Genomic DNA, 26,032 nt, shown 5'->3' with positions numbered 1-26,032 from the left:
TCTGACTTCGGCTCAGGTCATGATCTCGCGGTCCATGAGTTCGAGCCCCGCGTCGGGCTCTGTGCTGACAGCTCAGAGCCTGGAGCCTGTTTCAGATTCTGTGTCTCCCTCTCTCTCTGCCCCTCCCCTGTTCATGCTCTGTCTCTCTCTGTCTCAAAAATAAATAAACGTTAAAGAAAAAAAAAAACCCTACTATTATTATATTGCTGTCAATTTCTCCCTTTAGGTCTATTAATATTTGCTTTATACATTTAGGTGCTTCTGTGTTGGGTGCGTTAATATTTACAATTGTTACATCCTCTTGTTGGACTGATGCCTTTATCATGGTGTAACAGCCTTCTTTATGTCTTATTACAGTCTTTGTTTTAAAGTCTATTTTGGGCGCCTGGGTGGCTCAGTCATTTAAGCATCTGACTTCGGTTCAGGTCATGATCTCGCAGTGCACAAGTTCGAGCCCTGTGTCAGGCTCTGACAGCTCAGAGCCAGGAGTCTGTTTCAGATTCTGTGCCTCCCTCTCTCTCTGCCCCTCCCCTGCTCATACTCTGTATCTCTCTCTTTCTCTCAAAAATAAATAAAACATTAAAAAATTTTTAATAAAAAAATACAGTCTATTTTGTCTTATATAAGCATAGCTGCTCCAGCTTTCTTTTGGTTTCCATTTGCCTGAAATATCTTTTTCCATTCCTTCACTTTCAGCCTGTGTTGTTCTTATATCTAAAGTATGTCTCTTGATGGGGCACCTGGGTGGCTCAGTTGGTTTGGCAACCGACTTTGGCTCAGGTCATGATCTTGTGGTTTGTGAGTTCGAGCCCCACATCCAGCTCTGTGCTGACACCTCAGAGCCTGGAGCTTGCTTCAGATTCTGTGTCTCCCCCTCTCTCTGCCCCTCTCCTGCTCATGCTCTGTCTCTCTGTCTCTCTCTCAATAGTAAATAAACGTTAAAAAACTTTTTTAAAGTATGTCTCTTGGGGTGCTTGGGTGCCTCAGTCAGTTGAGCGTCCCTCTCCCTGTGCCCTTCCCCCACTTGCAGGGACATGCATGCTCTCTCTCAAAAATTTTAAAATAAATAAATAAATAAAGTGTGTCTTTTGTGGGCAGAATATAGATGGGTCTTGTTTTTTTCTTAATTCATTCAGCCACTATATGTCTTTTGATTGGAGAATTTAGTCCATTTACATTTAAAGTCATTATGGATAGGTATGTGCTTCTTGCCATTTTGTTAATTGTTTTCTGGCTGTTTTTGTAATTCCTCTCTGTTCCTTTCTTCTTCTCTTGATCTTATCCTTTGTGGTTTAATGACTTTCTTTATGGTATGCTTATGTTCCCTTTTCTTTATTTTTTGTGTATTTACTATAGTTTTTTGCTTTGTGGTTACCATGAGGCTTACGTATCACAACATTCTAAAGAGATAACTTAAGCTGGATCCCATTCTAATGCTCAAAATGTTTACTCTCCCCCCACCTACACTTTGTTTTTGATGCCTCGTTTTACATCTTTTTACCTTTGTGTCCCTTACCTGATTATTGTAATCATAGTTATTGTTACTACTGTTGTCTTTTAACCTTCACACTAGCTTTATAATTAATCTACTACCTGTAGTATATATTTACTTTTCCAATGAGATTTATTCTTACGTGTCTTCTTGTTACTAATTAGCACCCCTTCTTTTCCATAATTTTTACTTTTTGCATAAATGTGTGTGTTCTATAAATTCCAGGAACGAAACAGTCACTGAAGTTTAGGAGGTCTCCCTTATGGAAAAATTCTGTGTCTTGCAGGTTAGCAGATGTGATTCCTCCCCACTTCCCCCACTCCAGCCCAGTCTCTAAGCCTTCAGACTAAGTGGGGTTCCACGCAGAGAAGGTATGTTGGTTGAAATAAATTCAGTTTGATCATGTATAAGTTCCGAATGCATTATTCATTCATTCAGAACACACGTGCCTTCAGTCGATGTTGTTTGAATGCATACTCAGTGCTGGGCAAATTCAGATGGCAGAGAGCTTCAGATGGGTTGTGTGATTCAGAGGAGACTCTGCTTTGTGAGAGTGTGGGGCAGGGCACTAGGCTGATGGGGCACCCCCCTTCTGCCAGATCTGGTGCCTGTTAAGGTCAGGGCCAAGAGAGATGCAGTGTTCTGAGGCCACCACCAGGGGTCAGGCACACCTCTACTCTGGCCATTTCATTGCAAGGAGGAGCCCTCCTTGGTCCCCTGCCTTCTCAACCTCAAGGTCTTTTCTCTCACTTCCCTCAGCCCATTCCTCCTTCCTCTAGGCCATCCCATCCCGCCGTCACTACAGGGCCAAGCAGCCTCCCAACTAGACAGCCTGGCATTTCTCCTGACCCTTGGGGAGTCCCACAGCCTCTCACTTCCCCAATTTTAGGAGTGACTGACTGACTGGTGAGCAGAGAGTGCCTTCTACTATCTTATCTCTTCTTATCCTGCCGCCATTCAGCTCAAGTTCTCTGGTTTTGTCTCCGAGCAAAATGGGAGTGTTTATGGATTACTCCTAATAAGTTTTCTTATGTGTGTCAACAAAGCTCTTCTCCAAGCCCAAGCCCCTTTTGTGGCCCCCAGAATCCAGTGTCAAGAGCCCCTCGATGTTTTGATGGGAATGTTCTCACCTCACTCCAGCACAGCACCCACATCCATGGAGCCTTGATCCCTCTGGACCTGATCTCCTTCTGCTGTCTGGCACATATCAGACCCTGCTCCCTCAGGTCCCCCCTTTCATCCACCCTCCATGCTCCCACTTTCCCTTCCCACACATGAGTTGCACAGCCTTAGAGGTTTAGCTCCTCTAACCGGTTTCTTACCATCTTTTTTTTGTTTGTTTTTAGTGTTTACTTATTTTTGAGAGAGAGAGCGGGGAAGGAGCAGAGAGAGGGGTACAGAGGATCTGAAGCAAGCACTGTGCTGATAGCAGAAAGCCTGATGCAGGGCTTGAACTCATGAATTGAACCGTGAGATCATGACCTGAGCCGACGTTGGACGCTTAACCGACTGAACCACCCAGGCTCCCTGGTTCCTTACCATCTTGACATCCTGTCCTCATACTCCCTCGGGACGCCTTCCCTCTGCCCAGTCCGGGCCCTTCAGACGAACATAGATGAGGGAATGCTGTCTCTTCCAGGTACCACCTATGTTCCCTTAACCTCTCCACTTCTTAGTTTCTTCATCTGTGAAACAGGGACAGTGGCGAATGGCTCTCGGATATGCGGTGAGGCCTAAGCGGCCGATGGCTCTGGAAGCGTTCAGTACAGTACCAGTACGTAGAGGTGCTCTGGGATAGGGTCCCTCATCCTTTCCTTCAGGTACAGCTCCTGCCTCCACTGCCACCCCCCACTCCACCCGCCAGTGGAAACCTTCCCTTGTCTCTGTGCACTGGCTACTCCTGCCCCATCCCCCCACTTCTGAGCAGAGCGGTGGCCCCGGGCAGAGTGGGAGGAGAACCAGGGGACTCTGGGGCACGCCGCCACCATGCTGAGGAGATGGGGGCAGACGCAGAGAGCTCTGCAGGGACCTCAGACCAGAACTCCCATCTGCAGGGCTGGCGTCCACTCTTGTCCCTGGGGTTATTGGGGACCGCTCTTCTGGCCTGGGGATGGGGAAGGGCTCCCACAGAGTCCCCCGAGGCACCGAAAGGACCAGAAGACTGGTGGGAGATGAAGGAGGGGAGGCAGGGCAGGGGAATACCAACCACACACTATTCCCCGTCCCTGCTCCCTTCCCATCCACCCCCATCCTCCACCAAACACGATCCCTGGGTTAATTTTTAGCATCGCAGCTCGTACATTAGTCACTCCCTGTCACCCACCTACACGGCAGGAGGCTGCTGTGCTGGTGCCGTCATCCCATCATCTGTGAGGTGGGATCCAGCCCCGCTCTGGGCACCCCCTCAGCCTCCTCCAGGAGCCCCTTCAGCCTGGGTGAGGGGTACCGACATCACCCCCAAGACTAGCCGCAGGGGAGGAGGGGAGGAACAGGCTGGTCAGAGAGAGGCTGGGTGTCCCTGCTAGGAGGCAAAAGCCGGGGAGGCCCCTGCAGACCCCGCCCCCAGTAAGGTGCTAGGCTCTGCCCAGGCAGCTGGTCTTCTGGCAGTCCCAGGCTCTGGGAACAAAGGTATGAGAGGGCCCCTCCCTTAGACCTGAGCCTCTAAGAGCTGCTGTTTGTCATGGCTGCAGAGCAGCTGCTCAAACAGGGAGCTTAGGGAGGCTCCATTTGCTTAATCAAATGTCTTCCCTTCCCCGGAACGAGGGAGGGCAGCGCGGCCAGGTGCAGGGACCCTGGCTGGAGCTGATACCCAGCCCCAAAGGGACAGCAGGAGAGGGGCTCACAGTTGCCAGCATCAGCTGGAGCAGAGGTGGGGCCTCCTCACCACCCCTACCCCAGGGCTGAGAGCTGGGGAGGTGGCCAGTCAACCCTCTGCTGGCCTGGCCCCAAGGAAGCATTCCTGTTTATTGAGCACCTGCTGTGTACCACACCAGTGTTAGGCCCTGGAGGCACAATGTCAACAGGGCTGAGTTTCCTGCCTTAGGAAGGCAAAAGATCTATACAAAGGAAGTCAGTGTAATCACCAACGGGGAGTTAAGTGTGGTAAAGAAAAGAAAATTAAATAAATAAGTAAATAACTAGAGGGCTCAAGATAAAGAATAATGAGGACAGGGGAACTACTGATCTGATCTGGGAAAGCTGAGGAAGTGTTTAAGCTGAAGTCACTATGGAGGAATCAGTCTTGTGAAGAAGAGTGTCCAGGCAGAGAGCACAGCATAGGCAAAGGGCAGAGACAGGAAAGAGTTGGGCATATTTGAGGATTAGGACTAGGAAGAACAGTGTGGCTTACGCATGAGAAGTGACATGGAAGGAGAAACAACTTGAGCTTGAAGAGAGAGATAGGGACCTGACCCCCGAGGGCCTCCTACAAGGCATCCCAATACAATTGCAGAGGTTGTGCACTGCACAAAGGCTCCCAGTTGCCAAATTCTGGGACCTGCGTGGCTGCTGTCAACTCAGAGGAAGGGATGCCTTGTTGTAATTTGTCTGCCCAGAGGGACAACATGTTATGGATAAGCATAGGAAGTAGTTTGGAATTTATTCTTTTATTCCAGGGGAAGCCATGATGGATTTTAAGTGAGGAGGGTTGTGATCCGATTTCCTTTTTGGAAAGATCACCCTAATACTAGGTGAAGGGATGGTCCAGGGGCAAGAGAGGAAGCAGGGGGCACATTCAAGTGCAGTGGGGCAGGAGGGGGAGGGTAGGAGGTGGCCTGGCGGGGGGAGGGTGCCACTTAGACCTCTTGAAGCCACCCTTTGCGTGCTGGTTACTGCCAGGGAGGAACACTGGCATGGAGCCTCAAGTCTCAGGCCTAGCTCTGCTACTTACTCTCTGACCCTAGACAGGTCACTTGCCCTGGGTCACTTCAAAGAAAGGTGGCGTCCACCTCTGCTGTGAGCACACATTATAGTTCTTGAGCTATAGTTCTTGAGCTAGCATCTACTATGAGCTAGTATCAGGCATGAAATAAAGCAGCAGAGGAGACAGGAAAGGTCCCTGGGCTCTGCTACAAGGAGTGTATGTCGTAATGGAGAGGGGAGCCAGGCAAACACCAAAATCCCCCAAAGTCGAGACAGTTGTGGCTGGTCAGGAGTAGTATGTCAGAAAAAGCCAGTGGAAGGTGTGACTGCATTTTGGACTGGGTGAGGAGGCCTTTGGGAGGCAGAGCGGAGTACTGAAGGGGCCGATTAGAAGAGTGAATGCAGAGGCCTCCAGTGGATGGGGTCTGAAACATACCAGGTACAGCAAGGGAGCCAGAGCAGAAAGCGAGAAGGGAGACAAAATGAGGCAGGCAAGGGTCAGAGAACCCAGCATAGGAGTTAGAATCTTCTTGTAGGAATGCTGGGGAACCGGTGAGGAGTCCTAGAACAATGGAATAGTCCCTGGTTAGGCCTGTCACAGGTTGGGTGGCTGGTTGCTAAGGTCTCTGTGGGAGACCCAGGCCCTGAGGGTTCCAGGCACCGGTTATTTATTTGCACAGGGATAGTTAAGGACTTTAGACAAGCCTTGGGCACCACCTGTTGTGGGTATTTGGGAAGGGAGGCTCCAGATACATTTAAACAAGAGGCCCAAGTTCTGAAGAGGGTGTGGGGCCTCTAGTTCAGGTTCATACATGTAAGTTAAAATCCACCAGACTGTTTCCCTGGCTGCAGGCTCCAAGCAAATAAGATGTAAAATATAGTGTGTGTGTGTGTGTGTGTGTGTGTGTGTGTGTGTTGGGGGAGGTGTTGGGGGGCAGGGAGTCAGAGCATGCGGGACCCCAATCCTGCCCCCCACCAGGCAGTCACCACGCTGACACAGATGCAAAAAACCATCAATTTTATACAGTTTGTGGTTCAGAAGCAACAATATGCAAAATGCTGGAACAGTCTGTGCTGCCCCCACCCAACTGGACATGCCCATTCCTGTCCCCCAAGGGTTAGAGAACCCAGGACCCCTGCCCGGCAGGACCCAACTTAGTTATAGGCCCCTGGGAGGGGGCCAAGCCCTTAGGGGTCAAGGCCGGGAAGGAGGGGGACCAGCACCTTTGGCCGGTTAACTGGAACTCTGTATGTGTGTGGAGGGTGGGCGAGCGACCGGCCATCGGCCATTGCCGCCCCAGGCCAAGGGTGAGGAGCAAGTAAAGCTGAGGAGAGGGCTTCGTGGGACAGGGTTCCTCCCCTCCAGGGGAGTTGTTTCCCTGGACACCCCACAAGGCACTACTGACCCAGATGTAGGATGAACGCCCCCAAACCTCTCCCAACCCAAGCTCGCCTGGTTCTCCCTGCCCCGCCTCCCACTGTGGTTTAGGGGAGGAGGAGTAAAGGGTACTGGGGCCTGGGGTCAGCGGTCCGCAGAGGCAGCCAGGCACCGGCAGGCCAGCTGGGGCTGGCAAGGACCCTCTCCCGCTGCTGCGCTGGGCTCCTGGGGTCCCCTCGGACCCAGCCCCCCGCCCCTTCCCCCCGCCCCCTTTTTGCACTGGCTGGAACGAATAAATAAATAAATACCTCCCCCGCCCGCCCCGCCCCTACAGCTGGCTCTCCTCCTCCTCCAGGGAGCGATTGAGTCCGGGGATGAACTTGAGCAGCCGCCGGCGGAAGCTGCGGTACTTGGCTTTGCGCAGGCCGGGGCCGCACAGGGCCTGCTCGCGGGCCTCAGTCCAGAGCGCGCCCGGCGCCCCGCCGCCGCCGCCGCCGCCGCCGCCGCCCCCGGGGCCCGCGCACCGCACGCTGGCGCTGCGGCTCAGCGCGGCCCGGGGCGCGGACGCCAGAGCCTCGGCGGGGCCCCGGCCCGGCGCGCGGGTGGGGGGCGGGGGCGGCGGCGGCGGGGCGGGCGGCTCCGCGCCCCCGAAGAAGCACGTGTGGTAGACGGCGTCGTCCGCGTCGCGCCCAGCCCGCCGCGCGCCCCCGCGGGGACCCCCGGGCGCGGCCAGCAGGGGGCCGAAGGGCAGCGAGCCCGGGAGCAGGCCCGCGCCGTACAGGCAGGAGCGCACGGACTCCAATGTATCATAAATGCTCGGGTCCTTCACCACCAGGCCTGCAGGGGCAGAAAAGACACGAGGAAGCGTTGTCAGAGGGCATGGAGAGGGGACCTCAGCTCCTTCCTGCTGAGCATCCGTGTGGCCCCTGGCCTAAGCCCCGCTTCCCTCCTCTGTAAAACAGGAATTATACACTCGAGTCCTTATGAGGACCACTGTGACACAAGAGCCCCGGAAGGCATTTGAAACGAGCTCACGGAGCCTCGCTGTTCCTACGGGTAAAATGGAGAAGATACTAACGCTCGCCTTCAGAAAGCTGTTGGGAGAAGGAACTAAAAATGTGTGTGCAGCGGCCCAGGGCAATATTGTACCCATAGCAGTAGCTCAACAAACTTTTCTTCACTTTGGAGAGGGAAGTAACCCACGAGTGCTGAGGGGGGAGCATGCATAGGGACATCAGTAGGGGTGAAAGGGACCCTTTGCACCCCCAATCTACTCACCGTGCACCAGCCGCTGCTCTTGGACCATTAGGGACCTGTATTCTCCCCACTTCTCATACAGGGTTTGCTGCAAGAGACACCCCCCGCCTCACTGTCAGGAGCTAAGCAAGAAACAAGCAGGAGGTGGGTATAGACGGAGGGATCAGGCAGTGCACAGAAGAAATCTGAAGGTTAAAAGCATATTCGGACAGGTAAATGAGCCCCTAAAAAAAGAGTGAGGGCCAGAGGGGCAGGAGCTTGGAAGAAGAGGGTGGAGGCTGGACGTTAACTGGGCTGCCCTACCTTTAGGTACTGCAGACGTGCCTCCAATTCAGCCTTCCGGATTGACGTCCCATACAGAGTTTCCAGCCTGAGGAGGGAGAGTGAATTAAAGGCTAAGTGAGCCCATAGGGTGCGGACACACTGAGAGAAGCTGGGCTCAGGAGCCCTCAGGATGGCAGCGTCCAGACATACCTGAGAACATTGCCAGACGCCTTAATGATGTCAACAATCTCTCGATGCCGGATACCTTCCACGTTCAGGCCATTAACGCTGGCGATGGTGTCCCCTGCCAGGCAGAGAGGGGGTGAGCTTGTGTTCCACGGGGCAGGATGGAAGGATTGCAGCCCCCTACCCTAGCCAGGAAGGGTAGGGGTAATACACAGAACGCTCCTGAATTGCCTCCTTCCACTCCTGATGGCTGTGTGGAAACCTTGTCCTGGCCCAGCAACCCCAGCATAGGGCCCTCATAGACCCAACACCTCCACTCCCCCCTCAGGAAACTGTCCCCAAAGGCTGAGCCCTCTCAGCAACCCTGGGTTGCCTGCCCCCAGAGTTGGTTGTTTCTGTCTGGCCCACAGGCTATCATGAGACCCAGCCGAGACAGGAAGGGGTCAGGGTGAGCAGCACCACGCTGAGAGCTAACAGTGGCCGCAGGCATGAGAGGCCTCAGCTTCTGACACCCTGTGCCGCTGCGGAACCTTCTGACTTCAGACAGGGCAAGCCACATTCTCTACGGGTCCATTTCCCGTCTATAAAAAGGGCGTGTGATCCCTACTGTGGCTACTTCAGGGATCAGGAGGGAGAGTGAATATGAAACTATTTTGCAAAGTTGCAACATACCACTTGGCTACCGGGGGCTGCTGGTAAGTGGGCAAGGAGGTGAGGGCTTAGGGAAGAAAGTGGTGCTAGAAGGGGGCTTAGCTCTTGCATTCTCAATCCCCTTCCTGGGGCCTGGGGACTCTAGATTTGGCTAATCCCAAGGGCCCCCAGTGGAGGCATCATTTCCTTGTTAGAGGACGTCACGCAGGTACCCCAGAGTTGGGCCGGGTCGGCACAGGAGAGGCCCTGATGTCCAGTATCTGAGCAGATTTAAGGGAATGTCTCCCCCTCCCCGGCTCCTGCACGGGCTGGGTCGCCAGACGGCCAGGAGACAAAACAGCAGCAGCGACATCTGCCATTTACCAGGTCCTGGCTCTGTGCCTAGGGAACCCCTAGGCATGTTAGTGCCCCCATTTCGCAGATGGGACTGCTCCATGTCACACAGTCAATGGCAAGTTTGCCTGGATCCCAAGCCCGCACTCTATCCATTCTTCTTGGCCTTCTCAAAACAGGAGGAGGAAAGGAAATGGGTTTCAGAAGCAATTTCTCACCCCCTCTGCTTGGGAGCAAGGTCCTACCCTCTCCCCAGGGCCCTGTATCCCAGGCTCGGGCCTCACCTGGTGTGAGCCCAGCCAGCTGGGCAGGGCTGGAGTCATGAACCCGGCAGACAAAGGTCACCATCTCCACCCGCTGCTCCTCCCGGTGGTGAAGGCCGTAAGTCTGTAACAGACAAGGGGCCCATCAGCCAGGGGTGTGGCAGGGCCCGGCCATCTGTCAGAGTGGCCTTCCAACCCTGCGCTCCCTCTGTGCCCAGCTTCTCCCACCTGGATCTCAAAGCCGAAGGTCTGGTTCTCCTCCTTCTCCAAAGTCAGCACTTTCCTGCAAAGGGACACAGGGGCCATCTCATCAAGACTGTCAGGACTAAGAGGAGCTTGGCTGTCCCACAGCGTGGTCTTCCGCTGACGCTGGAGGTCTGCTCCAGAACATCCAGGCAGGGCTCACCGTCTCCAGCGCCAATTCAACTCTCCTCGCGGGTTGTCGGAATGCCCGTCCCGATCCCCTTCTGACCTCCGCCCCACGGAGCCGTGGAGACTCAATCTCGCCTCCAGTGGAGGCAGGCTCTGGAAATGGCTGGCCCCCGGAGGGAATGGGCTTCCCGAGTTTTTCAGCCACACCTCCAGCTTTCTAGTGAGCCCGAGAGACTAGCCGACTAGCCGAGGCCCCACATTCGGCCCCAGCCCTGAGCCTCTCGGCTCCACAGCCTTGGGGAGAGGGCTGGCCCCACCCCCAGAGGCCAGTCACGAGGCTCGACCACAGCTGCTCCTCCCAGCTGCGACGGGCCAGCCCACCAGATGTGAGGCTGGGGGGGGGGGGGGGCGGGGGGGGGGGAGCCTCGAGGCCGCCCCTTCCCGCACTGAAGGCCTGCCCACTGGACACAATGGTCTGGAGCGCCTCCAGATCCCCGCCTGCTGGGGGAGCCCAGAGTTTCCTCTGCCCACCCCCACCCCCTTCCTTCCCGCCCTGCCAGGGGCAGAGTGAAAGCAGCCTCCAAAGGCCCCTTCAAGTCTCGGCCGCTGAAAGGCCCTGGAGACCCAGGCCCGCAGCGCCCAGCCTGACCCAGATGCCCCTCAAATGCCGCACAGCAACTCCGTGCCCTGACTCCTCCCCACTGTAAACGCAGGCCTTTCCCCCCTCTGTGTGAGCTGGGGCGGGGAAGAGGGTGACCCAAGTGCTGTGTTACCCCGGCGCGCTCTCGGGGTTTTCTGCAAGTGTTGGCGAACTTTTTCTGTAAAGGGCCAGAGAGTAAATATTTTGGGCTTTCTTTGTGGGCTCCATTCGGCCTCTGTCATACATTGTTCTGTTTTTATTTTTACAACCCTTTAGAAATATAAAAACAACTCTTAGCTCAAGGGCCAAACAGGCCAATCCGGCTGGCAGGCTGCAGTCAGCTGATCTATTTTAGAAGCCAGGCCCAAGTCTGCATGGGCCAGGGCCAGGGCCAGCACGAGGCCCGAGGTCAGGGCCTACTTCTTCCCCTCACCTCCGATGCTTCCTCAGAGGGCCGCCACAGGCTGGGACCAGCATAGGACTGGACTTCTGCAGGCAGGGCAGCCAGACTCAAGCAGCTGGACCCAGCTGGGCTGTGGTCTGGGCCCCCGGGGCTTGCTGGGGCTGGGAGAACTCAGGGGAGCCCGAAGGCTTCTGCTTCCTCCACCTCCCAGATCCAGATCTCCCCAGGGAGGGCTAACTGGCAGGGACTGCGGGTGGCATGAGGAACACCTGATGACTCAAAAGTCCCTACCTCCTTTCTCTGCCACCCCCTTAGCACAGCCCACACCCCCACCTGCCCCTCACTCCTAGCAAGGGAGCCGTGCAGAAAGGGTGGGAGAGTGACGCCCCCTGGGCTGACAGCGGTGTCGTGCTGCCCCCCCACCCCCATCCCCACCCCAGCACCTCACACTTTTGGACCAGGGCAGGGGCTGGGGGTGCTGGTGACTTACCTCTGCTGTTCGGGACTCTGGCTGAGATTCTTCCAGCGGAATCCTGAGCCCTGCGGGGGAAGACAGAGGAAGGAGCAGGTGAGAGGGGAACTGTTCTTGAGCAGGTACTGAGAATCCTATTCTGGAAGGTCCCTCCCCTGGGCTCCAGCCCTGGACCGTGCACCTCACTTCCTGCTGCCTGCCTGTCGGGTCCCAGTTCCACACCTGCTTTGCTGCCAGTGTAACTGTTTGCCCAGTACCACTCCAGCATCACTCCACAGTTCTCCCTAGGGCTCCACCCCATAACTGAGACTGTGGGGACACAACAGTCCTACCAGTTTCCAGATGCATGAACTTTAATGGTTCTGTGCTAGCTCCCAGGTTGGGAGGCAAGGGGGACTCATTAATCTGGATAGAATAGTCTCTGTCCTCAGGGCGTACGTCTGCAGGGCTCAGGCCTCCCAAACCCGGCAAGCTGAGGCAGGGGCTCTTTCCAGAGGTTCCCCAAGAAGGGCTGGGGTCTCCTGGGCTTGCCTGTCAAGGGACTCCAGAGACCCGTGCCAGTCGGGCATGTCCTCCTAATGTCTCAGCCACAGACAGTAACTTGGGGGAGCTGCGGTCAGAGGCCCAAGCGTGGAGGGGCAGGCAATCCCAGCCTGAACATGGAAAGGCAGGGGACAGTGGGGCCAAGGCTGTTTCAGGGAGCAACTGTGGATCCCAGCTGTAGGTGGCCAGCTACACCCACCTCCACCTGTGTCTCTCGACATTGCCATATATTTTGTTGCTCTCTGGGACAAAAGCAAAAAACACAGATCTCAAACTTGTCCTTAAGTCTCACTATACTTAGGAGAGAGATTAGGAGGTTTTGTTTGGTTGGCTGGGGGTGGGTGGGGGGGGTGGTGACAGGGAATGTCAGAGCTGAGGGTTCCTGCCTCCCTAGGGCCCTTGAGAAACTAGTCTCTCTCCCTCCCTAAATTATTGGTCTTTGGGAGAAGCCATCCCAGGCCAGCCCTTGTCCTGTGTGCCCTCAACAGCCCAGGGCCTTCCTGGTCTGTGCCCTAGTTAACCCTCCCCCCAGGCTGCTCCAAGGCTAGGAAGTGAAGTGAGCCCTCTTTTCTCCAGAACCAAAGACCAGCCTCAGGGGTGAGGGGAGTTCCCAAATGGGCCAGGGTGGAAGGACTGGGCAGCATAGAGAGACCCCTTTGTCTTTCAACCCGATTTTCATAAAATGCAAATTCTCAACAAGCTGTTCATTGTGTGTGGTGGGGGGAAGCCAAGGGCCAGGGGAGGGGGGAACTGAGCGGGGAAGGCCACCCCCCCCCCCTTAACCTGGGTCTTCTGTCCCTCTTTCTGAGCGCTCAGGTCCCCCCAGGCCAAAGGAAGAGTCTCGCGGAGGGGGAGACTCAGAGGGCGGGCGCGGCTCGCATCCTTCCTGCCCCGCGGGCGCCCTGCGACCCCTCCCACTGCGTCCGGTCCCAGCGAAGTCCCCGGAGCGGTAGCCTCGCGCCCCGCACCTCCGACGCAGGGCCAGGCGGCAGGCCCGGAGCCTAGCAATCCGAGCGTCCCCTCCGAAGGGTGAGCTCTCGGGAGTCCGCGGCGCTACACACTTTGTCGTCCACCCGCCTCTCCCCCCCCCCCCCCCGGGGCTCTCGGACCCTCAACTCGTCCGGGAGAGCGGCGGGACCCCAGCTCTAGGCCTTCACGTTCCAAATGGAGAAGCCCAGGCTGGGGGCCTGGGGGCCTAGAGACACCTGAGCGGGGGGCGGGGGGGGGGGGAGTAAGGGGCGGGGCACAGGGGTGTTGAGGGCAGCTGGAGCGAGTAGGAGAAGGGGGTTCTGGGGAGGAGTCGGGAAGGAGAGGAGCGAGACGCGACGGCGGCGCGTGGGGAGTGGGGAGCCGCCGAGATTGGGGGCGGCGTGGAGGCGGGGGCCGCGGCGCGGGGAGGCTTGCGCCTTCGGAGGAGGGGGCCCGGGAGACTGGCCGAAGGACAGCAGGTTCTGAAACGTGTCGGTGGGGAAGAGCGGGCTGGGGGGGGGGGCGGGGAAAATGGGGGACCCGGTGGCTCCCGAGGAATATATTGTGGGGTCAGCGGGCATAGATGCGGGATGTTGAGGGGCTGAGCAGGTCTCGGGGCAGGGAGGGACACCGGAGGGTACCTAGAGCTGGGGGGGCACGGGAATTGGGGGGTGGGGACGCACCTTTCGGCGGGGCAGGGTGCCCCCGGACACGGCGAGCGCGCGATACAGCTCGGCCGGGTGATAGTCCTCCAGCGCCGCGTACAGCTCGTCCCCGGGGGCTCCGGGGCTGGCGGCTGCAGCACGGGGACCGGAGGCCGGGGTCGGGGCCGGAGCGGCGGGAGCGACTTCCGAGTCGGGAGCCCTGGCGGCGGGGTCCGGGGCGGCCGCCGCCTCCTCCTTCTGCTGCAGCTTCCTGAGTCGGCGTAGGGTCATGGCTCCGGCGACCGGCGACCCTCGGTGGCGGCGCTCGCTCCGCGCGGCGGGAATACCAGCGGCTCGGAGACGCCAGCCGGGCGGGCGGCAGGTCGCTTCCCTTTATAGGATCGGCGAGCTGGGCGGGCTGGGGGGCGGGCTGGGGGGCGGGCTGGGGGGCGGGCGGGGAGCGGCCTCGGGTGGCCTCGCCCCTGGAGCGGCAGGCCCCGCCCCCAGGGGGGGGGCTGCTGCCCTGGAGCCCCGCCCACAGCGTCCGACACCCTGCCAGGCTGGGGAAAGTCTTGACCCGAATACCCGCTAGGGGAAAACCTAGCCAAGGAGGAGTGGGGCAGGGCATCCTGGGGCGGGGCCAGGGGTCTCCCGGATACCTGAAGAGGGGATGAGTGTGTGTGTGTGTGTGTGTGTGTGTGTGTGTGTGTGTGTGTATCTGTGAAGGGGCTTGTGCACGAGATTTGAAATGTAGAGATGGATGGCTTTGGAGATTCATGGAGGATCTGGTGGTGAGGGTACAGAAAGGGATCACTGTAAGGAGGTTGGGAGGCTCAGGGAAAGATTCTAAGAGATCCAGGGATCTGCAGGAGGCTTTAGGCAAGGGAAGAGTGGTGGCTGCGCTTTGCAGGGGGAAAAGGATGTACAGGGGGAAGGGTGAGATCCCTGAAGGAGGTTAGAGATAACCCTGAGCTGACTGTGCAGAACCCCCCCAGGAAGTGAGGGCCCGGGATCTCCCCTCTACACCGCTGCCCCAGAAGAGGTGAAAGGCTGCCTCCCCTTCTCTGTCAAGGGGAGAGGGAAGCGGTGGAAACCCGGGATCCCGTGGGCGTAGTTCTGGCGTGTCCCCTGGGAGAGTCTGGAGAGTGGTCCCTCCTAGATAAACTTTCCCCCAGCTCCTGATGTTGGAGCTCAGATACCCCTTTTCCCAGCAGAAAGATCTTAACTGTGTGTTGACTCATGGAGAGGGGAATGTGCCTGAGCTGAGTGGGTGCTCAGGGTTGGGGGATGTGCTCAACCATTCTCTGACCCTGTCTTCGGGACCATCCCCCCCACCCCCCACCCCCGCCCTGTGTTACCGTGGATGCCAGGCAGTGGGAGAGACTGGAACAGCCCAGCTGAAGTCTCTGTCGTCAGTGGTGCCCAAATAAGAAGTGAGAGGAGGAAGTGGAAGGCCAGTCTTGGCGTCTAAAGAGCAGCTAGCCACCACAAGGCGTCAGCATCACAAGCTGGGGGCCTCCGCATCCCACCATTGGCCACTAAACAGAGGCTGGGGAGGTACAGTCCCCATCTGTCCCCTTCTCCTCCAGTCTTCCCAAATCTGTGTTATGCCTTTACAGCTGACATTTATTGAGCATTTACCATGGGCCGTGCACACCGTTCTGTGGGTGCTGTTACATACATGTATTAACTCATTTGGCCTTCGTAACAACCCTAGGAAATCGGTACCTCACGGATGAGGAAACTGAGGCCCAGGGAGGTTAAATAACGTGCTCTAGGCCACTGAGTGCCAGAACGGAGGCTCAAAGCCAGGCAGCCCGGCACCGGAGCCTGCCATCCTAACCCCTATGTGATGCTGTCTTCTTCAGTTTCTCCTTCCCCCTACATTTATGCCCTGATCCATGCCGGGTACCGGCTGGGCACTGGGGCTACAGAGTCTATGGTCTGGTTATATATACATGCGCTGTGTTAGACGGGTGGCATGAACGGTCCAGAGAGGCAAGTGGCCACATCCGACAGGAAGGAAAGGCTGTCTCCTGTCTCGGTGCCCTGGTCTGTCTCAGTCGCTGTCCTTCCTTGTCTCCTTGACTCTGTCTTTCCCTCAGCCCCCCATCCCTGGGGCCCCAGCTCCTGCAGGAGCTATGGGTGGGAGCGGTCTGTGCCACCCCTCAGTAATTACACAAGTCCAGATGGCAGGATGCTTGTTGGGTGGGGGGCAGAGGGTAGACTGGGGGCTGCTGGGAGCCAAGAGCTGAGTCCCTTCGTCTCCCTCCTGCCACCTCCCCCTGGGCACCACCAAGTGGCCATCGGCTGAGGGGCCGAGGGGGTGTTGGTGGGGAAACATGGGACTCTATTGTGAAGCATCAGCACAGATGGACCCCTGGACCGTCTGCTGCCTGCTCCTGACAGACGGCATCTGGGGTGGGGGTGGGGGTGGGGGTGGGGATGGGGATGGGGAGGAGAGCAAAGGCAGGGGAGGCAGTGGTTTGGTTTCTTTTCTCTTCACTCCTGTGCGTATCCCTGAAGAGACCAGCAAAAGGGCACCCTGTAGGATCCCTTGTGCGAAGGACCACCACCTTACCTATCCCAGGGATGACCTAAAGGACACCTCCTTGCCTGAAAGCTGGACAAGTGAACACCACGGGTGTCACGGCACCCGCGTCTAACAGCCCTGTTGACACATTCCTCCTTCAGGGGCGCCTGCGTGGCTCCGTTGGTTAAGCGTCCAGCTCTTGATTTCAGCTCAGGTCACGATCTCACAGTTCATGTGATTGAGCCGCGTGTCAGGCTCTGTGCCGTCAGCGCAGCGGCTGCTTGGGATTCTCTTTCTCCTCCCACCTCTCTGCCCCTCCACCTGCTGGCATGTGTGGTCTCTCTCTCGAAATAAATAAACATTAAAAAAAAAAAAATAGACATTCGTCCTTCAGGTTTCCCCCTCTTCCAGGCAGAGCTCCAGAGAACCAAAGAGTAAGTGTGGGCCCAGGAAATGCAATTTCTGGGAGGCACGTGGCATGATTTCTTCCAGTCCTGGAATCCAAGAGCTGGAAAAGAAGGGCCTGCCCTGTGGCCTGGCAACGATACGACGTGGTCCAAGCACTCATTGAACACAGGAGGCAAACTGAGACCCGTGGGGGGGTAAGGATGGAGGCAGGACAGGCCCTAGTACCCACTAGACCCAAGGTCTCCGGCCTCCAGAGACTATTTAATTCAGCTGCTAGTTGCTCCCCTGAGAATTCAGAGAGTTCAGAGATATGTGTGTGTGCCTGCTTCCTTCTCCCAATCTCCTCAGTACCTCCAGGGAGGGGATGGGGGGCCCAGGATGCCACACTATGGGGTGGTGATGCCCTCTGCTGGCCGTGGGTCTCTGGGTGGAAAATCTTCAAACCAGAGCGAAGGGCTGTCTGGCTAGTGCCTGGCTCCACTCAGGATCTGAGTGGGGTTTAGGGAATCCCCCACATCTCCTCTCCTGCGCAAGAGGGTCCGTGTCCCACTGAGATGCCAAGCTCCCCTTCGGCCACAGAGTTCCGGAGTCTCACCGCTGGCCCAGTTAGGAAGTTGCGTTTTTGATCTCCACCAGGGCTGCCGGGCTGCAGGTGAAGTTCAACAAGGAGAGGGCGGACAGCTGGAGGGGCCTCCTCTGTGCAAGAGTCTCCACACGCCAGACACGTGAGGTCGCTGGCGCTTTGCCTTTTCCCACCCTCCGCGACTTCCTCCTAAGCTCTTGCATGGCATCTGCTCCCCCCATCCTATCTTCCGCGGCTCCTTAAACCTCGGGGGTGGAGGGGAGGGTGGGGAGGAGCCTGCTGCACACGCTGCCTGCCTGCTGGGACACCTCTCTCTGGGAGGCCTCCTTGCAAAAGCCCCATGACTCTGGCCCCTCAGACATCTGCACTCAATCTGTGGCTCATCCCGAGCCAGTCTGTGTTTGAGAAGAGCTCCCCAGCTTTTCCTCCGTTCGCTCCAGTTGCCCTGGCTCTTAGCTCTTGGGATAGGGCTCGCTGCGGCGTGGGCTCGCCTAATGGACAAGGTCTGCGGAAGACCCCTCCCCTTTGGGACGAGCCCCGGCCTGGATACCTAACAGTCAACAGTGCCCGGTGGAGGAAGTGGGGAGAGCCGACTCTTGTCCCCACCGTCGTGCTCCGTGTGCTCGAGCTCTAGGGTGCCATCAGGAAGCCGGGGCACTTAGGGCGAGAGCTCCGGCAGCTCAGGCCGCTCTGCAGTCTAGCTCGATGTCCGCTCCAGCATCATCGTTTGCTTCCAGAACGGGGAGAATGAATAATAAATAGCGTGCTGGGATTCCCCTCTGGGTACTGCTGCTGCTCCTAAGCTGGGGAACTGGGAGAGAGAGGGCCTGGGACTCAGCTGGCGCTCTGGTCAGGAATGAGGGGCTGGGCCCCCAGTTGCATGACACAGAGGGAGGCACAGACAGCCGGTGGGCAGCTGACTGGGCAGGGAGTGGTTGTTTTTCCTAATGGCGCCTATTGCCCAACAGTTTCCACTGGATAGTGTCTGTGTGTGGCACTGGGGCCCAGGGGAGCCTGGCAGCAGGATCTGGCACAGCCCAAAGAGCCGATTCTAGGGGGTCTGGGAGTAAGGGCGAAGCAGATATGGTAGTTTGTTTATGTTGGAGACGGGTGGCCTCTGGGCCTAGTGTGGCCCAGAGGCCTGGGACCACCTTGCCTCTTGGGTGGGGAGGACGGGGTGTCCCCAGCTATGTAAACAGGAGAGATAGAAGAAGGGAGGGTTAGCCCCCCAGCCTGCCTCACAGCACCCATGTGCTACTTACTCCTAGGACACAGGGCACGTGTTATTTTACCTGCCTTGCTCGTTTCAGAGCACGTACAGTGAGAAACAGAAAACAACTGTTCTTGGGGAGCCTGGGTGGCTCAGCGGGTTGAGCGTCGGACTCGGCTCAGGTCATGATCTCACAGCTCATGGGTGCGAGCCCCGCATCCGGCTCTGTGCTGACAGCTCAGAGCCTGGAGCCTGCTTCCGATTCTGTGTCTCCCTCTCTCTCTGCCCCACCCGCAACAGCGCGCACGGGCATGCTCTCAAAAATAAACATTAAAAAAAATTTTTTTTTTAAGGGAAGAAAAAAACACACGCACAACAGTTCTTAGGGCCCCAGATACCCCAGTCCTCCGCCCTCTTGGCAAACACAGTTGCTCTGGTGGCTCGTCCCTGGTTCCCTCCCCAGGAGACAGGGTTGTGCACCCAACTATGGTTCTCCCATCGACTCCAAACTGAAGCTGGCTCCCCTCTTTCCCTGCCTGTTCACATGTGATCATGCCCCAAATTTGTGCGTTCTCCCATGGTCTCTCCCTGCCCTCCAGCTGTCCCTGCGCCACCACCACAGCGGTTGCCTCCCACAGTCTGCACTGTGATCATCCCGAACACAAACAGGATCTCTTCCCCCGCCTCCCCGCCCCGCCCCTGCTAAAACCCACCAATGGCCTATTCCCTCCATCGCGAATCAGGAACCCCACAGAGGTTTTAACTTAAGGGCGGCTCCACATACTCATGCTATAGAGGACAATTTGGAGATCAAGTCCAGACTCAAGAGGAAAAAGTGCTGATTTGCACAGGCTGAGGCAGCTGTCACAGGACAAGTGATGGCACTGGTGGCCCCCAGGATGAAGTCTTATTTCCTCAGCACGTGACAGCCCCAACGGACTCCCTCATTGCGGCTCTGGCCTTGCCTCTAGCCTTAGCTGAGGACATCTGTGGTTCTTGAAGGGTGACACACGTTTTGATTAAAACCCTCTCCTCCTCTCCTCTGCCAGCAGGCCAACGCCTACAACAAAATAGAGATGTCACCTCCCTTGACCCCAACCCACTGGCAGTCCTATGCTCGCAGGACGTCCTGTATCTGCCCCTATCCTAGCATGTACTTCACCCCATTGTGGTTATCTACATGCCAGTCCGTTCTGCTAGTTTGGGAGCCCCTGGAGGGCAGGGGTGCCTCCTTTCTTTCCCCAGGCACCTGGTGTAGGCTTCCATGATACGTTACGTATAATTCTATAACGGGACTTGCCAGAATCTGCCTTATTGTCCTCTCTGTACAAACCCTCTCTCTGTCTTGAAGGGCAAGGCCACAGACTGCATTCTGCCTGCTTTATACTTTTAGGGTTGCTCAACAAATTAAAGAGAGCCTAGGCCATCCAATTGTTCCTTAAACCTTCCCACCCCATTAGCACCCATCCTTGGTTCCCAAGGAGCATTCCTAGAGGGACCCACGGCTCTCTGCCATATTCCTGAAGTCCCATCCTGTCGGACCAGGGGATGCTCAACGACTTCCGGCTCATGGTGCTGTTTGAGTAAACACGTCTAGATGTTGCTATGAGGGTATGTTTTAGATGTGATTAACATTTCAATCAGCAGATTCTGAGGAAAGCAGATTACCCTCGGTAACACAGATGGGCCTCATCCAATCAGTTGAAGGCCCTAAAAAACCCTGCAGTTCTCTGAGGAAGAAGGAATTCTGCCTCCAGACTGCCTTTGGACTCAAGACTGCACCATCAACTCTTCCCTGCATCTCTAGCTGTCGGCTTGATTTGAAACTTGCCAGCCTCCACAGTCAAGTGAGTCAATTCCTTGAACGATCCCTCCATCCGTCCACCCTATTGGTTCTGCTCCTCGGGAGAACCCCAGTACACCACTCCAGGCTTGACCCAAAGCCTCCCCCCTTCAGGCCACCTTCATTATGCATCCCTCCTAAGTTCCTGAGTGCCTCCTCAATTCTACTTTACCCTTCATTCTGTTTTGGTCCTATTTAGCAAGCACGTTCTCCAGACTGTAAACCTCAGAAGACACGACCTGCCAGGGACAAAAATTTAAGAGTTGTGAAAAAAACCCCAAGTGAGACATTATTCCAAAGAATTCAGGTCTCCTGTGTCACAGGGGCCTTGCAAAGGTGAAACAGTGTCGGTAACCTTCAAGGCACACAAAGAGGTACCAGCAAAGTTGCCCTTCTGATGTTCAGAATGGTGCAGGTGAAGCTGCAATCCATAGCCTGGTGGATTTTCGATCCACGCCTGGCAAGATGACTGATCCGTCACAGGATGGCTTTTTAACGGGGTTGAGATTCACTACGAGCCACCACATCTTTTTCAACAGAGAGCTTCAACAGCCACAATACCTTGTCACTTCAGAGACACCTGGATTTCTGCAGCTATCTTTGTCCATAAATGAATTATGGCTAGGGCACAAGGACAATTTAATTAGCAGCTGATCCGGGTTATTGGGCTATGTGCCAAACTTCAAGCCAACTTCTTAGAGGTGAGTTACTTGATTTTCTCCAGCCCGACAGTCTCAGATGAGAGAACAATGGAAAACTGTGGATAACCGTCAGAATGTTTTTTAGATTATTTATTATTAAATTTATTTATTTATTGAGAGAGAGAGGTGGGGAGGGGCAGTGAGAGGCAGAGAGGGGGGGAGGGGGAGAGAGAGAGACAGAGAGAGAGAGAGAGAGAGAGAGAGAGAGAGAGAAAGCCCAAGCAGGCTCCACACTGTCAGTGCAGAGCCCGACACAGGACTTGAACCCACGAACTGAGATTGTGACCTGAGCCGAAATCAAGAGTCGGACGCTTAACTGACTGAGCCACCCAGGTGCCCCTAGATTTTAAGTAATCTCTACACTCAGTGCGGAGCTCGACCTTGTAACCCCAGGAGTCACATGCTCTACCGACTGAGCCAGCCAGGTGCCCCAACAGTCAGAATTTTTAAATACTGACAGGCTGGGAGCAACGAGCACACTCTCTGATAAATTTAACAGGGTAAACATAGAAGGTCTTGCACTTGAGTTCAAAATACCAACTTCCCATACATGGGCTGAAGGACAAGGCGGCTGGGCTTTCCTCAGCCCATGAGATGCAGTCCTGGGGTCCTCGGATGTGACCCGCAGGAGTCAGGCACAGTCTGGGATTCGTATCCCAGCCTGTGCTTTCAGTTACTGCCTGGATGGAATGTCGTGTGCCCTCCTGGCCCCAGGCTCTAGCTGGGTTCAGTGGGGAGCAGCTGGCCCGGGGGGAGGGGGGGGGGGAGGGACATGGGACCGTGCAGGCGGGAAGGTGCAGACGGCTTAGGGGCTGCAGCCTGGGATGAGACACCCTGGACCCAAGGTCTTTTCCACCCTGTGAGCTACACTGACAATTTATCAACTTTCCGACCCTCCTCCGTTCCTAATCTGTGAAGACAGGATAATAATGCTGTTTGAGGATTGGAGCAGTTAATATACACAGATCAACTCTGGGTTCATTGCTTAGCCACACAGTAAGTTTTCAATAATGCTAACTAATGTTAACTGAAGGGACCTTATATGGAAGAGAAAGGGACCGCTCTCAACCACCTGAGGAGAAGTCACCTGGAGGCTTCCGGTTCCACAGAGGAGGGGCCTGCTACTGAGCAGATGGCCTGCGGGTGAAGGCGTGGGCCTGCCAGCACGGGGAGGATGCTGCAGGGGAGTCCAGTGCCCGATGCCGATGCCGAGGGACTAGGCGGCCTCTAGGGTCCCGGCTAAACTCGAGCTTCTGCGCCTCTAGGACTCGCTATCCTGGGTTCCCGCGGCCGCCGAGAGGAGGAAAGATCTGCCCCGCCACCCACACACTGAAAAGACGACGAAGCACGGGAAGACTCCCACCTCAAATCACCCGAGTCCCCCGAGATTCGCATTTATTCTCCAATCTACAAGGGGAGAAGCACAATCTGAGCAGGGCTCTTAGGCAGCCTTCAAGGCTAGGTGGCTGCTGACACACCAGGATCGAGATCCTCTTTTGTACAGAGAAAAAAATGCTGAAAGACAAAGGCAGACACAGACAAAGCCCAAGAAAACGTGTGTGGTTTGCGCCACCCCACCCTCCACCCCCCTGCCCTGCACACTCCAGGCCAGGCCGCTCCCGGTGTTTCAGGGAGGGGAGACCCTGCACTCAGACTGGCTCCTCTTCTGATGCGACCTGCTTCGACATGCTGTCGTCATTCCGGCCAACGAGGAAGGCAGCAAGGCCACCTCAGCACGCGTCTGCTCCCTTCCCCGCTCCCCTGACAAGAACTGGGCGGTCAGTCTACACACATGGAAGACACAGGGCACCAAAAAGCTCTGTGAATAAAACTTTAATAATGTACAGCAGAAATTGGACAGGCTCATTCTTATATTAAAACAAAAGATTTCCTATATTACAACTTATTTACATTTGCATACTGAAGAGGTAAAGTGTCTAAGTGGCTATTTTACAGTCCTTTCTAATAAAATGTACAAAAACAAACAGAAGTACCGAGAATGCCGTTCGGGGGCCTTGATGGCGACGTAAGAACGGGCTTTGACTTGGTCTGTGAATCCAGAATCCAGAGGTGTAGGTAGCCCTACGGATCAGGGTTAGTTAGCCCCAGGGGCCAAACACCACGGCTTTAGGCTTTAGTTTCTCCCCAACTCTCTAACTCCTAACCCTTGGTGTTAAGAGCGATGGGGACAGGGGTGGGAGCTTCCCAAAAAACTGCTCAGTCTTCCCCGAGGTGTGGTGAGGCCAGGAGGTCCCCCTGGGGAGAGGGCTAGAGGCTTGGGAGTCCCTGGGTCGAGGAGTGTTGGCAGATCCCAGAGGCTGGTTGTGACCGGGGCACAGGAGTCTAAGTTCCATTACTACCCACACCCTGCCTGGGTCTGCTGCAGAGCAGGTAGGTGGGGGGTCAGCAGGGCTGGGGAAAGAAGGTCCCCCTAATGACACCATTGGTATTCAAGGGAAATTAGTCAGTAGCCAGCAAACTGGCCCAAAGGGTGAGGCGAAGATCTCCTTTAACGCAAGGGAAGAAGCAACACATCAGGAAAATAAATAGGAAGACCGGGAGCATCTGGGAGACCCGTGTAAGCAGGGAGAGGCGTGCCCCTCCTCCACAAGCTTTGGCAGAGAATCACTGGGCTGGAGGCAGGCATGCTCTCAGGCTGCAGACATCATATGCCTCCCCTGGGGGCAGGAAGGGGGCTCAGAATGAATGCAGTAATTTAGGGTCTCACTGCCCACTGCAGGGCTCTTTGGGGGTATGGAGGGATCCTGGTCCTTGGTGGTCTTTTCTAAGAGCAATCATTCCAGGCTCAAAAGGCTCTCAGAACCAACGGTACAAACTTCTGGTCTTGAAACAGGCACCCACTAACTTGAATCGGCAACTTCTTCAGTGTTCCAAGAGTAGGACCCAAGCCTGTCTTGCTCACATACGTATTCCAAGTGCCCAGCACAGTGCCTGACACACAACAGGTACGCAGCAAACATCTGTTGAGTAAATGCCTGGAGGAGAAGGTGCAACCGGCTGGACAATGCACAAAAGGCCAGGGCCCTGAAGCAAAAACCACTCACAGAATTGAGGGGTGGGGGGCACAGTGCAAGAGAGACTAACCTCCAGGGCAAAGAGGGAGGGACTCTCGCTGCTCGGTGGGAACAGGCTCAGGTGCAAGGACAAACATTTCCAGTGTGACTGAGCTATGTGCGCTTGATTGGAGCATTTTTTTTTTTTTGTGGTTGTTTTGTAGCAATTTCTTTAAAAACAAAGAGGTAATCATCACATAGAGATGGTTTTCCTTTTATAAAAACTTAACAATATTAAAAAAAGTTAAAATTCAGACCCTTCCAATAAAATTAAAAAAAAGAAAAAAGAAAAGAAGAGAAAAGGAAAAAGAAAAAAGAAAAGAAAAGAAAAGAAAAGAAAAGAAAAGAAAAGAAAAACAAACTACTCCAGTTAAAAGTTATGGCTTCAAAGTTATTATATACCTAAGATACGCTGACCAAACCACCACCCATAAACGTGCTTCTAGACATCATTAAATACTATACTCAGGTTAAAATAACAGGTTTGGCTCGGGCTTTTCCCTTTCACAGGCCCCTGAAGTGGGTACGTGTCTCCCATCTCCCCTCCACCGCGATCAGATAATCCAGTAAAAGACCCATGCAGATGCCTCCCTCCCACCCCGACTCCCCCGCCACTGCTTGCCCCCCCTTCCCCTTCCCCACCCTAAACCCATCACCACCAAAAATATACACTGCTGTTTCCAGAATCTGGGATATGAAAGACAGATGTGACATTCCAATGTGAGTCCCAGGATCAGGGCCTCAAGTCCCTTGGCCCTTCTTGATGCTGTTGAGGATGATGCCCTTGGGCTGGCTCATTTCCCACGGTTGCCGCTGACCACAACACCCGAGACTTCCACCGAGATTCTTTCCCTGCCCACCCCCGCCTGTCCCTGCCTCACATTTGGACCCCAAAATCTCCCCCACCTGCCACGGACAACCGGGCCAGCTTTGGTTCCACGGTCTGAAATGGAGGTGCCGACACATGGGCAGGCGGAGCAGCCTGCTGGGAAGGGGGTCCCACCGTGGCGTGGGGGTTCTGGGGGGAAGGGGCCAGGAGAGAGACCTTCGGGAAGGGCACCAGGGAGACTAGACGCTGCTCACTACCAAACAGAGGCACCAGCACGCAGAGACGGCATGACAACCACACCCCCGACCTGCACATGCACAGAAAGCTCAAGCAGGTAAGTGCGCACCTACAGACACACACATACACACACACGTGTAAGGGCGTGGCACGGACCAGGCACAACAGGGGACGCACCTCGGCACATGCACACACGGCTGGACAGACAGGCGGCAGGCCCCGCCTCCACCGGCGGTCCCTCCGGAGGCCTGCGTGAGACAGGAGGGGAGCCCAGGGCCCAGAGCTGCCCGTGTCAGGGGCTGTACTCGTGGCTCCTCTGGGCCACCGCAGAGCGCCGCCCGCCTCGGCGGAGCTGGTCCCTGGAGGACACTGTCGGTGCTGTTCAGCAATGGCGACACGCGGCTCCCCCGGGGTCCTCTCGGGGGGGGGGGGGGGGGGGCCCGTCGCCACCCTGGCTATCCGCCAGACGCACCGGGTTTTGCGGGACTTCCCACTACAGCCAGTTCGAGTTGTGGCATCGAGTTCTCCACACCATCCGCTCTCAGAGTCTCCGTGCCGTTAGGAGGTAAATATAAAAGGTGTCTGTGTCTCAAACCCAACATGGGAGTGAGGGAGTCTCCCGGGCTCTGTCCCTCTTTGGGACCAGGGCTCCTGGCCACCGAGGGCTGGGCAGAAACGAGAGGTAGGCCTCCGTCGTACGCTCAACGCGGCAGCTGTGTGTAGTTCCCGCTGCCAGGGCTGCGTGTGGGGAGGGAGAGGCTTAGATCTTCACGTCTTCCTGCACGCTGAGCTGTGAGAGGGTCTTCTTAATGCGCAGGGCAGTCAGGCGGGCCGCGCCGTTGGCGTACCAGCACTCTCGCATCATCTTCCCCATGACCCGCAGTGC

At 56.2% G+C, this 26,032-nt stretch overlaps 2 protein-coding genes and 2 long non-coding RNA genes across 8 annotated transcripts in view; 2 read left to right on the top strand and 2 right to left on the bottom strand.

Annotated features, from left to right (window-relative positions):
- The window catches only part of LOC106986445 (uncharacterized), a 15,760-nt gene extending 5,640 nt beyond the window's left edge, over window positions 1–10,120 (top strand). Inside the window, exons 4-6 of the long non-coding RNA XR_008300250.1 lie at window positions 1,779–1,863; window positions 2,839–3,131; window positions 8,071–10,120. This is a non-coding gene — a long non-coding RNA (uncharacterized LOC106986445). The remainder of the gene's footprint in view (window positions 1–1,778; window positions 1,864–2,838; window positions 3,132–8,070) is intronic.
- On the bottom strand, window positions 6,355–14,117 carry TAMALIN (trafficking regulator and scaffold protein tamalin). 2 transcript variants are annotated; one of them, XM_053226278.1, is made up of 8 exons: window positions 13,768–14,117; window positions 11,591–11,640; window positions 9,914–9,968; window positions 9,707–9,809; window positions 8,463–8,556; window positions 8,292–8,358; window positions 8,010–8,076; window positions 6,355–7,568 (listed from the first exon to the last, which is right to left on the bottom strand). In XM_053226278.1, exons 1-8 carry the CDS (start codon window positions 14,017–14,019, stop codon window positions 7,060–7,062), a joined length of 1,197 nt encoding a protein of 398 aa, XP_053082253.1. In that variant the 5' UTR covers window positions 14,020–14,117; the 3' UTR covers window positions 6,355–7,059. The 2 variants fall into 2 exon arrangements, with proteins under 2 accessions (XP_053082253.1, XP_053082254.1); XM_053226279.1 differs by lacking the exons at window positions 11,591–11,640; window positions 13,768–14,117 and adding an exon at window positions 10,092–10,222.
- On the top strand, window positions 12,841–24,372 carry LOC106969204 (uncharacterized). Of its 2 annotated transcripts, XR_008300252.1 has the most exons (4): window positions 12,841–13,144; window positions 20,110–20,313; window positions 20,505–21,006; window positions 22,272–24,372. It is a non-coding gene; the product is annotated as an uncharacterized LOC106969204 (long non-coding RNA). The 2 variants fall into 2 exon arrangements; XR_001429301.3 differs by lacking the exon at window positions 12,841–13,144 and having other exon boundaries at window positions 18,780–20,313.
- Window positions 22,825–26,032, bottom strand: part of ACVR1B (activin A receptor type 1B) — a 34,969-nt gene continuing 31,761 nt past the window's right edge. For all 3 annotated transcript variants that reach the window (XM_027036206.2, XM_027036204.2, XM_053226275.1), the window contains one exon: window positions 22,825–26,032. In XM_027036206.2, coding sequence (XP_026892007.1) covers window positions 25,907–26,032 — 126 coding nt within the window. In that variant the 3' untranslated portion in view covers window positions 22,825–25,906.

Source organism: Acinonyx jubatus, chromosome B4 (genome assembly GCF_027475565.1).
Source record: "Acinonyx jubatus isolate Ajub_Pintada_27869175 chromosome B4, VMU_Ajub_asm_v1.0, whole genome shotgun sequence".
Lineage (NCBI taxonomy): Eukaryota > Metazoa > Chordata > Mammalia > Carnivora > Felidae > Acinonyx > Acinonyx jubatus.
The sequence above is the reverse complement of the archived record's forward strand: the minus strand, read 5'-3'. Positions and strand labels throughout refer to the sequence as shown.

Excerpts from the sequence above, each read along its gene's own strand:
- TAMALIN (XM_053226278.1), bottom strand. The coding sequence starts at position 14,019 with ATGACCCTACGCCGACTCAGGAAGCTGCAGCAGAAGGAGGAGGCGGCG. Across the intron at positions 11,641-13,767 it reads GCACCCTGCCCCGCCGAAAG|GGCTCAGGATTCCGCTGGAA; the intron begins GTGCGTCCCCAC and ends CTTCCCCCGCAG. Across the intron at positions 9,810-9,913 it reads CCTTCGGCTTTGAGATCCAG|ACTTACGGCCTTCACCACCG; the intron begins GTGGGAGAAGCT and ends TGTCTGTTACAG.